The sequence below is a fragment of the Thalia democratica genome, chromosome 4 (genome assembly GCF_965202585.1).
Source record: "Thalia democratica chromosome 4, ktThaDemo2.hap1.1, whole genome shotgun sequence".
NCBI lineage: Eukaryota > Metazoa > Chordata > Thaliacea > Salpida > Salpidae > Thalia > Thalia democratica.
The window spans coordinates 2,066,852-2,082,372 of NC_139168.1; the positions used below are offsets into that span (position 1 = coordinate 2,066,852).

Here is a 15,521-nt window from a genome sequence, read left to right on the forward strand (position 1 = left end):
TTTGTTATAATTTGTTACATTTTAATTATTTCTGTTAATACTGTTATATCATTTTCCGGTTTATTGTTGCGTCATAGACAGCCGCAAAACCAGATAAAAAAATTCCTTTAATTTTTTTTTATACATAAAGTTCGAGATAAAAAGCATCAAAAAGTGTTGAAAGAATTTTTTGTTATTCTCACAAACACTCAATATCTCTCAAAAATATCTGCCCGAATTTATCTGATAAAAGTAGCACTTCTCAAATAAAATATTTGTTTTTTGTAAATTGAAATCATGAAACTTAAACTGATATTTTATACCTGCAACAACAGATATTTTTTTTTGAATATAACTTTTTGCCAAGGTAAGAACAAGCGAAACAGTAAATTAAATTTTCATAACCAGTCAACAGCAAAATGAAAATTCAGATTTTGAAGCGCCCGTATAATGCACCGATCAATAAATGTTTCTACTTGCTCTTTTTGTAAGTTTTGTTTTACTTATATAACAAAACTACAAGGAATATAAAACTTGAATTGTGATTGTTAAACAAAAAAAACTTTATAATGTTAAATAAAAACTTAATGACTAAAATCGTTTAATCTAACAAAAATTTCATTGATCGATATATTTGTAGGTGCTCTTTTCTGTAGTTATTAACAATAAGACTTTAAAACCTATTTAGAATTTGAACTGAAAGTAATTTTCTATGTATGTGCACACTTAAGAGAATACAAAAACTGGTATGAAGAACAAAATACTTCAAACTTACAAAACATTTACGACCAACATAACTGTACATTCTTACTGTAGTTTTTTATAAACTTCAGGAACTAGTTTAGAATGTGAATTGAGTTCTATTTTTAGAAAATGTTTTAAATGGTATTAAATTCAAAAACAACTTTTAAGACTAAACTGCATTTAAAGCAACAAAAAAATATCGATCAATGCATTTGTAGACAGTCTTTCTTAAAACAAAACTGAAAGAAAACAGCTTCAATTTTGATACTAGCTGGTAAGTGTCATTTTTTAATGTGTGTGCAAACTTGATCATTGAAAAAAAGTGCACACTTGATCGTTTAAAAAGTGTGCACGATCAATTATCATATATTTGCTTCACATACAAAAAGTGAGTATGCGTTCGGACTAATAGTGGCTGTAGAATAAAGGTTTTTTATAACCTTTAAAGTGAAATGCACACCTATTATCAAAAATATTCACACATTTCCATTTTACAACACAACAAACCATCTGTGCACACCAAGGTTCACAAGTGAATTAAAAAGAAACCATTCAAAAGCTACAATTAAAACCCTCTACAAAAAACCCAAAGGGCTTAAATCAAACTGCTGAAAAACATATACTTGGTACAAAAATGTAATTTATAATATAAATTCAACTGCAGTAGACTAAAAACTTGCACGCAAACTAAACACGAAAAAGATATATATAAATATAATACCAATTAATTTTTTATCAACTGTCACAAAGGTTTCGACCTCAGTGATCCTAAATGCAGCTTTGAGCAAACCGAAAAACTATACTATCAAATATACATTAACAAGTGGTAACTCAAAAATATTTGTCATCAACTGTTACTATACTAGAGTAACTAATTTTAACAATATCAAAACGCAGTAAATTGTATAACCCCTAAGTAAACTTTATTTTACAAAAAAAATATAATATTTCATATATAATATAATATTTAAAATTCGACTTATTCAACCGATTTTTATTGTAAACTATTACCGAAGAACCTATTTTAGCGTTATAAGCAAATAATATATAAAATAAACATGTAACTTATAGTTCTTCAGCTAAACTATATTTTAATAAAAAACTAAACACCATTGAAAAACATTAAGACTTGACAAATTCTACCTATTCTGTAGTAAACTGTTACTACCTTAGTACCGATTTTAGCATTATAGGCAAATCGCTACACAATAAAATTAGACGAAGAACAAAAACAAAAAACAATATACAGTAAAGAAAAAATAAACACATACTATAAAACATAAAAAGTTTTAACAAATTTTCAACAAACTGTTACTACTTTAGTACCGATTTTAGCATTATAGGCAAATCGCTACACAATAAAATTAGACGAAGAAGTGCAAAAATCGATGAGATACTTTCTGTGTTGTGAGAAAAGACGAGAAAGTTTTGAAGAAAAAACACAAAAAGAGACTGCTTTCCGTGAAAGATATCAAAAATTCACCTTAACACAAGTATATAGACAAAACTGTTGAAGTGTTTTTTAACTTCATTTAGATTTTTGAAAATTTAAAACAAAAACTTATAAAAAAAACAATATTTAACTTCCGAAAAAACATTAAAAATTAGACTTTTTCGCAGGTTGAACAGCATCAACTGAACTTTTAGTGTTAAACATTCAAATTATTAAATAATCATATAATATTTAAAAACATATCGCTGACAAGTAACTGCTTGACTAAATGACTACTGCTTGTTTATTAAGCTGAAAAACAAAAGAAAATAAATTGTTTTAACATCTGAATTTCTTTTTTATTGTTATTTTTTATTTTATTTCGTTAAAACTTTATAACTAGTTGATGATTCAAACAAAAAGTCTTCAAACCAGAAGACTTGATTTTCAGGAGACCAACTGAAAACCAACAAAAATTTTGATCATACAATTCGGACAATAAATCTGAAGTGATGTTCGTAGACTTCGGATAAAACTGACTAATAGGTTTCAACCTGTTTCCTGAGTTGTACGCCATAAAAAAGCATTTATTTTTTAATTATTTTTTCATGGAACAAAACTATGATCTTATTACCTGCAAGTGGGAACCGCTCAGATCCAACCCGCGCAATTCCAGTAGATTGAATCAGAGAACCGCTCACCGACCAAGAGTAAGGGGTGACAGTGTTTGTAAAAAAAAATACGATAAAATAAAAATAAAGATAAAAAGGTGCGCGGGTGGGAATTGATGTCGGGACTTACCCGTACAAGTGTATCAGTAATCTCGCTAGTGGGACTTACCCCTACAAGTGTATCGGTTGTCTCGCTAGTTTATTTTACGTTTAACAGCAATTAGAGAACCTAATAATATTTAAAAAAAATAACATCGCGATTAAAATTATAAATGTTTGTATATCGACGAAGAATTTTACTATTAAGACTTGATGAGTTTTGGTAAGAATAATAGGTTGCGGTCTTACAATACAGGTGATGTGATCAAAATTTGTTGTTGGTATGAATTAAAAAAATTAGCGAAAACCAGAATCCGTAAGCAATGTAATATTTGAGAACTTGTTTTTAGTGTAAAATTTTGTCCTAAATTGTTATCAAATTAATATACATTCTATCGTTTTTTTCTTTTCACATGCAATTTTACCAATATTTCTGCACCCGTTATAGTATTTTCAAATAAATAAAATTATATTAGTAACTTTTTTCAAGAGTACATGATTGCAAAAAGAAAAATAAGTAAATATTTTCGACTTTTACAGGTTTTCAAACTACTGCTTATATTGAAAAAGACTTTTCGAAGTTATAAGATCGCCAAACATAATTTCTGTAACATCCTCCAATAAATTTGCTCAAATTTCATTTTCTTATTTATAGATTTACAATATGAAAAGTTTTAATAACGTCATGTCTAATGCGAGTTATACCTCATAACAATTTCTATTTTAACACTTAAAAAGATGAATGACTTCTTGTTTATTTGAGTAGTAGTTTGCAACTAAAACTTTTATTATTCTTTAGGTTGTTTGTTGAAGATACATTGCTTCTTATATAAACTTTGAAACTTGAAAGTATAACAGATGAACAAAGAGAAAACAATATTACTGAGAGGTTACATAAGGTTTTTCAGAAATTTCTTTCAGGTTTTCATAGTACGAACATTTGGGTCTTTTTTACTATAAAATTAAGTTTAAGATAAAAAACTGCTTCATTGATCTAATAACACTTAAAGATGTTGTAAAGCTATTTTAAATTTATTCATTAAAAAAACTTGTAATAACAAATAAAAATGACCTTTATGACAGATTTTTTGTTTCAAATCGAAATTTCATTGCTCCACATATAAAAATAGTTTAAAATTCCAGATTTTTTTCAAAATTTCTCAAACTCCAGGTTTTCTAGTCTAAATTGTCAAACCCCACGCTTTTCCGGTACTCAAGGTTTTACGGCAACGCTGAATCAAGACAGCAAAACATAAAATTTAAACGGACATATTTAGAGCATATTTGAAAATTTGGTGCATAATGTAGAGTATGTTTACAGCAAACTTAATATTGCAACAAAAAACGCAAGTTTAGAGAAAAGATGGGAAACTGTATACGGATGAAACTCTTTTTGTTGGCGACAAATCGATATGTGAAAATATACAGGGAAAATCATCTCGGCAAGGAAAATCTTTTGAAGGCAAGCAAGGAAAATCAAGCGAGATAAATCGCATAAAAGATAATCGCGCTATTCGACTTGCTCTTTATATTACAATATCATATATATATGTATATATCTATACATTTATGGTTTATTAAGTTTCAGTGAGTAGAAATATTTAATTAATAACAAAGCGAAAAGCAGCGTATTTTTTAAACTTAACTTACTGTACAAAATTCTTCAACATCATTATACGTCACAGTATTTATAAAATGTGTAAATTCTAAACTTCTGCTAAATATTTCTGATAAACTTAAGCGTTTCTGATGACTGTTTCTATCTCACATATAACAAAAGTAAAAAAATGTTGTTTATTATATAGATAAATATACATATATTAATACAGTATTACGTTTTTTACTAAAACAATTATATATATATAGAAAACTAGGTGAACATTTAAACGTAATCCTAATATGTTTATATGTAAGTTTTTTACGTCTTGTAAAAAACGTTTTTATTAAAAAAGCCTTTAAGGTGGGCTCTGTGTTGAAAAACCTAATTTCTAAAGTTAATCAACTTATTAACATACATATATATATAAGAAATCATTTTTTTTAATTGACAGTTGTTACCGTTCTCTATGCAAACTGCAGGTACAAACTTTTAATATACAATAAAAAGCAACTATTTGCTTTGAAATACTTTATTTGCTTTGGAAAGACGCCTTTCAGCGTTGAAACAGCTTTATTTAAAAGTTGCTATCTTTTATATAAAAAACTATAGATACAATCCAATGACTTAACGTTATTTTACTTTAAAAAATGTATATGATTAAAAAAAGTGTGCAACTTAACTATTAAACTAAACTAATTAGCACTTTTGTGGTTGAAATTTAGTTTTAAAATAGAGATCTAAAGCATTGTAATTTTTTTTTAACAAACATCAGATGATAAAAATTACTTTTGTTTAAAAAGTTTCTGTATGTAGTAACGTGGCACACTTTTGTGCACAAAGAAGATCAATTAAAGCAGCAAAATATTTCTTTTAAACTTACAATTATTATGTACTTGTAAAATGACTGTATTAGTATGAAATATACTGAAGCATATTAAGAAATTACAAAACAGTAGAGTTTAATAAATGTGAAAATTCATAAAAACGTAATTTAAAACTTATTGTTGGTCAATAAAACAAGTTTCTGTGCACAAGAAAAAACTTTCATTTTACGCGCGTTGTGCACACTAGACAAGGTATTTGGAATTAATAAAACACTTTGGCTATTTTTCATATACATTTACAAAACCTGCCTAAAATGCAAAGATATGAGTTTAACTTTAAGGTAATATAAACTTTGTCGAGCTTTTTTTTAAACACTTTACAATTACAAGAATTAAAGTGCTTACATCTTAATACTAGCTTTTTAAATTCTAATTATTGTGCTAATTACTTTGTCAGTCTTAATTTTTTGTGTTTTTAGTGTAAACCTATTCATAATTTTATATTCTTTTAGGTTCTGATGAAAAGTAGCGAAATACGTATTAAACTATCACAGAAAAACTTGGGAGATTGTTTTATACTTGTTGTGCATTTAAATAAAAGCTAATAATGTTTGAAATTATAATGTGTTTTAACTTGTTAAAGTTTTTCCTTTAAATAACTATATCAATCTCGTTTAGAAAACATCAAACATTTAGAGTAAACAAAGCGATCAAATTTTTAGCAACAATCAATAACAAATAACTCAACAAAAGTACTAGTCTGATCAAAAATAAAGCTGCTCACTCGAAAACAAATCAAAACAAACTTAAACTACTTTCAACGCAAAACAAAGCTGCCGAAACAAATTGTGAAAAACTAATCATACAACGCAGCTCTCAATATAAAAGCTGGAAAACAGAAACAGCGAAGCAGCTCCACTGCGAAGCGCATACAAGTCGCTTCAGTGGCTAGAATTTTGCAGAAAGGAGCAACATTCGTGTGGCAGCAGCTCTGTACGGAGAAGGTTGTGCGGTGAAAATTTCAAAGTCACGTGTTGCACGCTTCACTGGTTTTGCGCTGAATTTTTTCAGTTCGGAGATTCAACATGAACAAAAAGTGATTTTGAATGGTTTTGTTGAATCACAAGTTTATATGACTGTTCATAAATAATACTTAAGAGCTAAAAAATAGCCCTTAAATAGCTGTCTAATGAAACAATAACCAAAACACTTTAGTTGCAAAGCTTTCGTCCTTTATTTAAAACATTTTCAATGCAAAAATACGGCTGTAAAAACAAAAATTAAAATATAAAATTGTTCATAAATAATAATTTAATGTTAAAATAAACAAAATTTATATGACTGCTTTTTATTGAAACCGATTTTGTTGTTTGTCAGTTTTAATTTTTACAGCTTGTGGTAAAATTTTTATTGGTAAATTTCCATGCGAAGATGCATTACAATATAACGATTTTCAAAAAGCATTCAAGGTAATGTTGAAAATATATTTTTTTTTTTACTTTTTTAATATAAAAAAAATCAAATATAAATAAAAGAATATAACTTTTATTTTAAAAAAAAATCTATAACTCGTTGTTTATTTATTCATCAGTTCGGTATATCTTATCAAAAAGTTTTACATAAATAATGTGCAATGTTAAACTTTCAAATACTGAAAACTAAATAAAAATGATTTTTTTTTAATAATTAAGATTTGATTTCTCGCAGCTGACGTCAATTTTAACTTTTTTGCGGTATTGTGACGTAACAACCGACAGAGAAACGATTGTCGGCCGAGCAGAAGCTACAAAAAATCATTATTTATTCATAAGTTGAATTTATAAAATAAAAATTTGTTTAACTTGTTTGTTTACGAAACTGATATTTTTAATATATTTTATGTTAAATTAATATCAACAGTTTTGTTAATATCAGTTTTCAAACATTTCCTTTTCATTTTGGAAAGTTTAAAGCATCTCATTAAATATTTAAATGTTTTATTACTAACAGAAAACTAACTAAAACAATGAACTAAATACCTAGAAATTGATTTTGCCAGCAAAAATAAACTCCATTGCTCAACTAACGTACAATGGAAATTCAATGGAAACCACTTTATTTCCAGTTAAATACTCGAAATATTTAAGCTTCAAATAAAAATGTCTCATTTAAACTGAATGTTAAAGCAAATAATTTTGATGCGAAAAATAACTCAAGTAAATCTGCTAATGTTGTTCAATTCAGAAACTAACTGGTTTTTTCATCATTGACACAAAACAAATATCAATGCTTTTGCTAAATATAATCATTTTATACTGTTTATACGTCTATTTTACTGAAAAGATAAAGATCTTTTAAGATAAACTAAATTAATTTAATTTAAAGAATGGTATAGCAATATTTAAATTTTTACAAGAAAATATTACATATTGTTTATTTTTATAAAAACAATTATAATACACATTGAGACATAACTTTTGTAGATTTATTGAACAAATACTTCTGATTAACAATCAATTTTAAACGACAACGACAAAAAAAGATTACTACTTTTTCTAAATACTACTTTTGATTAACACAACAACTCAGCAATCACTTTTTTCTGTAAACAAATAGAATACCCTTTAAAGGTGAACAAATAGTAATTTATGCTTAGTTATCTTACATTTTTACTTTCATCAAATTCTTTAACACATTGAAAATAAACAAAAAAAATCAAATAAAGCTTTAGTTGAATATTTTTTCACGATAAAAGATAGTAAAATTACTAACTGAACGATACAACAATTTTTAAATCTATACAAGACTTAAAAACAAACATATAAAAACCTAATATACTTTCAAACTAGTTGAAATTGATACAACAAACACACACTGCTTGGCATAAGTGCAAAACCAGCTACACACAACAAACTTTGTGACGTAATAATTGAGAAAATAAAGTGAATAAATATTAAGTGTTTGTACACAATCGTTTGGTTGCATAAACGTTTTATACAAACTTTTTGTAGCTAAAATTTGAACTGAAATATTTTTGTGAATATGCCAGTTTAACAACCCTACCAGTTTAAATGTGTTTTAATGTTTTAAATGTGTAAAGCAAGTTGTTCTAAACGAGCGATACCTAAAATTTAAAATTCAGTTTGGCAATTTCTTTGGTGATTTACAAACGTTTCATACAAGCTGTTTGAAGTTTTATTTGATGAATTTATTAATATTAATGTTATAAATTCGTTTGGCTACATAAACAAAACTAAAAGTGTAAAAAATGTATGCATACTTATAAAACAATTCTACAAGTTTAAAATTTGTTAATATTTAATTTAAATTTAGTTACACTCAAGTTTTAAAATATGTACAATAAATGATTCTAGTTACAGTTTTTTGGTTTCGGTGCAACCATTAAAAATATGTTGTTTACAAGTTATAGCCTAATATTATTTAAATACTTTCTTAGCCAATTACTGTACATAGTTTAACACTTTAGAAATATTATTCTAAACTGTCAACTAGTAACTTTGTATTGAAATAAAATAACTATAACTATTTTAGCAGATGTCGTTACTTAAATTGGACTCGGTTTTTTAAATCTCGACTTTTGTGTTTTTTTTTTGTCTCTGGTGTGTATCTTTATATAAAAAGTTGAGGGCATAGGGGGATCCACTTTGGTTTTTACAAGTTGATCTCATTCTACAGAGTTCTTTATATTTTTTATTTTTATTACTATCTTAATTAAAAGCTGAACGGTTATTTTGAACTTAGTATGTCGCCAGCATAATTACTGATGAGTCAAATCAAATTAGACGTCTACGTTAGTATTTGGTATTAATATCCAAGTCATCTCAATAAGTTTATTAAGTTAAATTCTTTAATTAAAACTAATAAGTATATTTAGACTTATAGATTTATGAGTTAAACATACTCAAATAAATAAATAAATAAGACCGCGGAAATTCTTAATTTAATGACCTTTTAATGTTCCCTAATAAAACAATCCAAACTTCAAACTTATCAAATTTTAACAGCTGAATCAACTAAGATTGTCACAATTTTTAATAATTTAACAGCTAAACGTAAAGATTCACAACAGAAGTTACAACAAAGAATTTCACACAACTCAAACAATAAACAGCTGTTACACTTTTTCACCACTAGCTGACGCCACACACGTCACAATGCTAATTACCGGCCGGCAATCCTACATGAAAGCTTACAGTTTATAGTGAACCATTATAGTTCTTATGACAGCTTCAATCTCACATGAAATCTTATACACTCAGTCTAATATTATCATTTTATATTTCTACTTTAACAGTTCAGCATTCAAGACATTCTTAATTGTTCATGGTTGCCACTGATCAAGCTGAGAAAATTTTCCTGACTTTTCCTGACTTTTTCCTGACTTTTTACCAAAATTTTCCTGACTTTTTTAAATCAAACTCTTAAATTAAACTTATTGTAAAATACATAATCTAACACTTGAAACTATATAAAGCTGTTCAATATGTTAATAGAAATTTTTTGCAGTTTTATAAAGGATATTTTACTAATTCATACCAGATGAAGGCATTGGAAATTAAATTCAAAAAATTTGTAAATTTCTAGGCAAATTTTGGATTTTTCTCTGACTTTATAGGAATTTTAATTAATTTTTACCATTTGATGGCTTTGGAAAACAAGGAGTTTTGTAAATTTAAACTGATAAAATCTGACTTTTTTTTAAATGTTATCAAATTTCCTGACTTTTCCTGACTTTTTTTCAAAACCCCCCATTTTTTCCTGACTTTTCCTGACTTTTGTCATTTTTTTAAATTTATCCTGACTTTTCCTGATTTCCTGACTTTTCCTGACCGAGTGGCAACCCTGATTGTTATTCATAACGACTATGGTGATGCTTCATTAGCGCACTTACAAAATCACAACTTCTTTTGATATCTAAACTATTATTATATCATGTTCATATTAAATAATTTATATAAAGTTCATTGATCATGAAAATGTTCATGTCCTCTGACGACACGATCATAAAAAACATCTCCCGTTTGATAACTTTAAAGCTAGAGGTTCCACCATAAACAAATCTCAGAGTAGTTAGTCTCAAACGTTAATCAGTTGGAATAAGTTTACAAATGTACTATCCATTTTCAACAACAATTACTTTTCGTAGAAAGTGATTTTATATAAAAGTTTCATATGATGATTACGCCTACTAAGCGCATTTAAAAGGTTTTAAATGTTAGCCACTAACTACTTACCAGCTTAGACGTCTGAAAATCAGTGGTCATTTACTTAAGAAAAGGAAAAGCTATATTTACATTTAATTACTTAAACTGGTATAAATTGGTAGTATTTGAAGTCAGTAATAAGGTATAAATCAATCAATTTCTTGTATATGTCTTTCAAATCTCTTTGTATTTAAAAACACAGGTTACAAAACATATTTTAGTTTATTAGTCTCTGTATTAAACTGATTCGAAAAATTCAAAGTGTTTTTTGAGATATGAGCAGTCAAAATCGGTGACCTCAATAGGTTCCTAATGGAAGGCGCAAACTAAAAAGCGAAAAAATACCATTTCACTAAAAATCTATCTCCCCCTTCATTTTTTCATTATCATTTCAAAAAAAAATGCCGGACCCCTATGCCCTTAATCTCTGTATTATACATATTCGAAAACATTAAAGTTTTTTTCCTCTTACTATCAACAAAAAAGGTATGAGCTTTACGAGTTAAATATTTAATTTGTTTAAACAATAAATACCTTTTTAGTAACAGTCTGTTTAGTGTAACTGCAACCAGGTACATTCTGATCTGATTTCGAATTTTTGGATATTCTCTTTGAGCTCCTTTCTACAGGTGATTTCTGTCCATTAAGAAATTTGTGTTAGAAACAAATTTAAAATTAATTATGTTAGCTAAAGTATGTTAGAAAAACTCAATTTTATAATTATAGATTAGAAATAGTTTTAAAAATTAAAATAAACGAACTTATAAAAAGAATAAATAAAACTGGTAATCAACATAAATAATTTACTTTTTATATTTGAATTTTTTATGATAAACTTATTTTATATACCACAATAGATAACAAAATTTGTAATAAATAAGTACTTTTTGTCATATTTTTACTGAAAACTAATTTAAAAAACTGCAAATTTTGGTATGCGTTTTTTAAGTTCATCTTAGTCGTTTTTAAATAATGAAAAAAAACAATTCTAGACTAGCAACTATTTCACTTAAAATAAAAACTTTTATTATTGTTAATGTAACAATCAAAATTACACTGGTACTTCTCAAGAAAAGACGTAACTCCGTTTACCTGAGCATTCTTGTTAGTGTTGAGCATCCTTAACTTTCCCCTGGTCATCACAGTTGTCCCTCCTTTCTTACTCACAGAAGGGAATTCCCCACTTGTTCCCGCCTTCCTCAACATTTCCTCCCTGAGTTGCGCTTCGGAGGGGGGAAATATGGTCTTTTTCGTCTTGCAGCTGTGGTGCTTGTACAGCGGCATCTTGTGGTCGGAGTTCAGGTCGACCGTCTGACCCGGTTTCAGTTTCAGGTAAGGGGGAAATTTGGTTTCTGTGATTTTAATTTTTAAATTAAAATTTTAAAAACTATTGGTGAGAAAATATGGGGAAATTTTGTTTCTGAAAAAGGAATTTTTTGTTAAAATTTTAATTATTATGTTTAAAAATTACTGTGAAGCAAGTATGGAGATTAATCTGATCCTACACTTTATCTTATATCTATTTATAAACTAAATAATTAATATCAAAATCCTTGTTCAATTTTACACTTTTAGCAGTTTATTTTCTTACCTACCTTCAGTATGAATTTAAAAAAAAAAAATTTTTTTTTTGCTGATTCAACGATTAATTATTTAGAAAAAAGTTTGTAACAGTTGAAAAAAACAACGCTAGAACACTCAAAGATAAATTGTTAGTTCTAATTAAATGGAGTACAGAATGTGGCAAAACGCTCTCGTACTTTTTGTCTTATTTCGAACTACTTTATGAGCTAGTTATCCATAATTACAACATATGTTTAAAATTTCGTATTTCAAAATTAAAAATCAACAAAGATGATGCATACAATTACTAAATTTAAAACTAAAACCTACTTACAAGCTTACATTAAAAAGTACAAAAATAAATTTTATATAAATTATTAATACTAGATGTTTTGGTTTTAAGAAAACAAATATAGAGATCTTAACTACTAGAGAAAAAAAATGAATAATACACTTTTAAGACTTTATTTTACAAACTAAGTCAAAGACCTCGTCAGTGCTTAAACAACTCTAAAAAGATAAATGTTTAAATGCTGTTTTCCATGACTGTCACGTATCTTTTTAGATTTATTTTTGCACTGACGAGGTCTTTGACCGAAATTTAGTTTGTAAAATAAACTCTTGAAAGAATAATTCATAAACCATTAATACTTTGAATATAGACCACGCCTTCCAAGTGTTGGCTGACCTCCTATACGCCCCTTTACTTAACTAACAAAAAAAAACAAAGTTATTAAAGTTTTAGTTTATTATTTCAACAAAATGTTGTACAATAAACTAAAAATATAATATGATTTAATCTATGGTTACACTCCTTCCCTCAAAAACGAGAGAAAATAATAAAATCTTAAACAGAATGACAAAGTATGAAATTTTTCAAACTGACTTGCCCTCACTTTAATTCTTCTTCTGCTCCTGAGCGCCTGGGTGTTGTATATGGTGTATCTGGGTTCCCTCCTGATTACAGTCGGGTCCTCCTCTTCTTCTTCTGAAGACGTATCACTGTCCTCACTTAAATCTTCTTCAACAGGACCTGGTTGGTCAGCTTCTTCTTTCTTCACTTGAGGGAAATACCCTGGCAGTTCTGTTTTCACTTCTTCTTTTATTACAAGATCATCACTTGGTTCTTGCTTCACTAAACCTTCTTCTTTAGTTTCTGCAAAGTTTGTAAAATAACAAATAATTAACTTGATATTAGTTTAATAATTTACTTTTAACTAAACTTGAGTAGCTTGTTAATGGTTGTAAAATATTTGTAACTTCAAATTTATCACTCTAGCATAAAGATAGTAATCTCAACAACTATTAAGTTTACTTTGTTGTGTTTAAAATAAACATTAATTAAGAAAAGTAGTAAACTATATACTAGTTTATAGTTTTTCTTTTACTATAGTAAACAGCTTTATAACACAAACAAAAAGGCAAGCTTAAATAATTTTTTTTTTAAACAAAATATACATTTATGATAAACAAACAGCTTGTAAAATTTTTATTTCAAGCACATACTTCAGAAAAATCATTTTAATAAAAAAAACTTTCTTTTTACCTCTTACAATCGAAATTAGTGGTTTAGTCAAGTTTGTCTCAGGCTGATTAAAACTGAAAGACAAACTTTAAAGCACCAGCCAGTCTATATCGAGCTTGCTGCTTTTATACTTTATTATGACGTCACAAACAGCTGTGTGGTTTGTGATGTCACAAGGGACTTGATATGAAGAAACGGAATGTGTGATTGAAGTGGTGCGTTGATTTAAAAGTGTTCAGCTAGCATTTGAGAGAAAAATGTTTCAGTTGAGAGCAATAAGGTTTTTACTTATAAAATTCTTTTAAACAATTAATTGGTATTGTATTCTATTTATATTAATTAAATGCGTTTTAAGCTAAGTATAGTTAAAAAGATGTACGTTTAAAATATAACGTTTTTGTAAATCAGTAAACTCATTCTTATTTAAGTTTTATTTATCCAAGTTTTAAAAGTTGTGTTTAAGTTAAATGGTTTAAAAATAATTAATTTTCTTCTGTGTGTGACATATATACTTTCCTTGTAAGAAGTTTTATAGAATTTTAGTTTTATAATGAACTACTTACAACTTAACTCATATAAGTTGTTTCTAAGATTAGCTACATAAAAGATCTAAATTTAAATAATCTAAATCGTCATAAGGTGTATTTTTGTTTTTCTTTAGAAAATTTAGCTGTTAACTTTATTATTTTTCTGGTGACACACTCAAAGTTCAGAAACTATAGTAAACCATTCAAATTTTATTTGTTTTTTTTTGGATTATTAATATACTTTGTTTTATTTACATTAGTATACTCTGTTTATAATGATTTGTTTGCTAAAAGGTTTAACAGGTATTTTCAATATAATATTAATTTAATTTTTGAGGCTATTTAAAAAAGTTTATAAGATAACAAACTTAATTTTATAATTATGTGTTTTTTTGGTAAATATATTCACTTCAACAAACTTAAGTTTATTTTTGTTTTTTTGAGTATAGTCTTTGTTTGTTTATTAAGTAAAACATACTTAAATAATATACTTTTTTTTAACTCAACTTTTTTCAAATGTTAAGTTTATGTTTCAAAACCAGTTGAAAGTAATTCAATTTAAATTCTTTAAGATTAAAATAGCTTTAAGATTTAATAGAAAGCAAATAATCCTTTTCAAGACAGCAGCTTTTAATAAATTTACAAAAATTACTTCTTCAAGTCTAAAATTTTGATGTTTTTGCTTTCATATTTCAAAAGTATTTTTTTAAATTATGATTAATTCTACAGTTAAAAATCTTGACATTTTTAACAACTGCATATTAAATGATTTCACTTTCTTTTTTTTAAATACTTGTTGTAATTTTGGTTATTTTACAGTTATAAATCTTACCAATTTTAACAATTTGATTAATTTACAGTTAAAAGTTTTACCAGTTTTGATAATTGCATTTGAAGGTCCTGCCTCGTCCATTTGAAAGATTTTGATCAAAAATTTTTATATTTCTAAAAAATATATGTCAGTTATACAAACAAAACAGCTAAAGAATTTCATAACTAAAACTCTACCACACATTTTAAGTGAAATAAGTACTACACAGTTATGTGTACAACTGTAAAAATTATAATTAAAAATGTTTAGTTTCCAACAAAGTTGAATAAAAAAATAATTTTTCATGCTGATAACTTTTAACTCTGAACTTATGTTGAATTAGTAAGTTTTAACTTAACTCTTCACCATACTACACAAAATATGCTATTAAATGTTCTATAACAATAGGCTACTAAACTTTACAAATTTTGTTATTGTTCAACTACAAGTAAATCTAAAATCTCAATAAGTGTATATTTTCACATGTAAATTACATGATGTGTCTTTATAAAATACTTTTTTTAAACAACTGCACAACTGCT

At 26.8% G+C, this 15,521-nt stretch overlaps 1 protein-coding gene across 3 annotated transcripts in view; it reads right to left on the bottom strand.

Moving 5' to 3' along the window:
- LOC145834399 (uncharacterized) overlaps positions 1-15,115 on the bottom strand; it is a 98,006-nt gene extending 82,891 nt beyond the window's left edge. For 2 of the 3 annotated variants that reach the window (XM_082941819.1, XM_082941818.1), the window contains exons 1-4: positions 15,042-15,115; positions 13,003-13,272; positions 11,646-11,905; positions 11,088-11,189 (exon numbers count right to left, since the gene is read on the bottom strand). In XM_082941819.1, coding sequence (XP_082797945.1) covers positions 11,088-11,189; positions 11,646-11,905; positions 13,003-13,272; positions 15,042-15,081 — 672 coding nt within the window. In that variant the 5' untranslated portion in view covers positions 15,082-15,115. Of the gene's footprint in view, positions 1-11,087; positions 11,190-11,645; positions 11,906-13,002; positions 13,273-15,041 lie in introns of those variants that run through there. The other variant, XM_082941820.1, reaches the window with a different exon arrangement.
- Between the last annotated feature and the right edge of the window lie 406 nt (positions 15,116-15,521).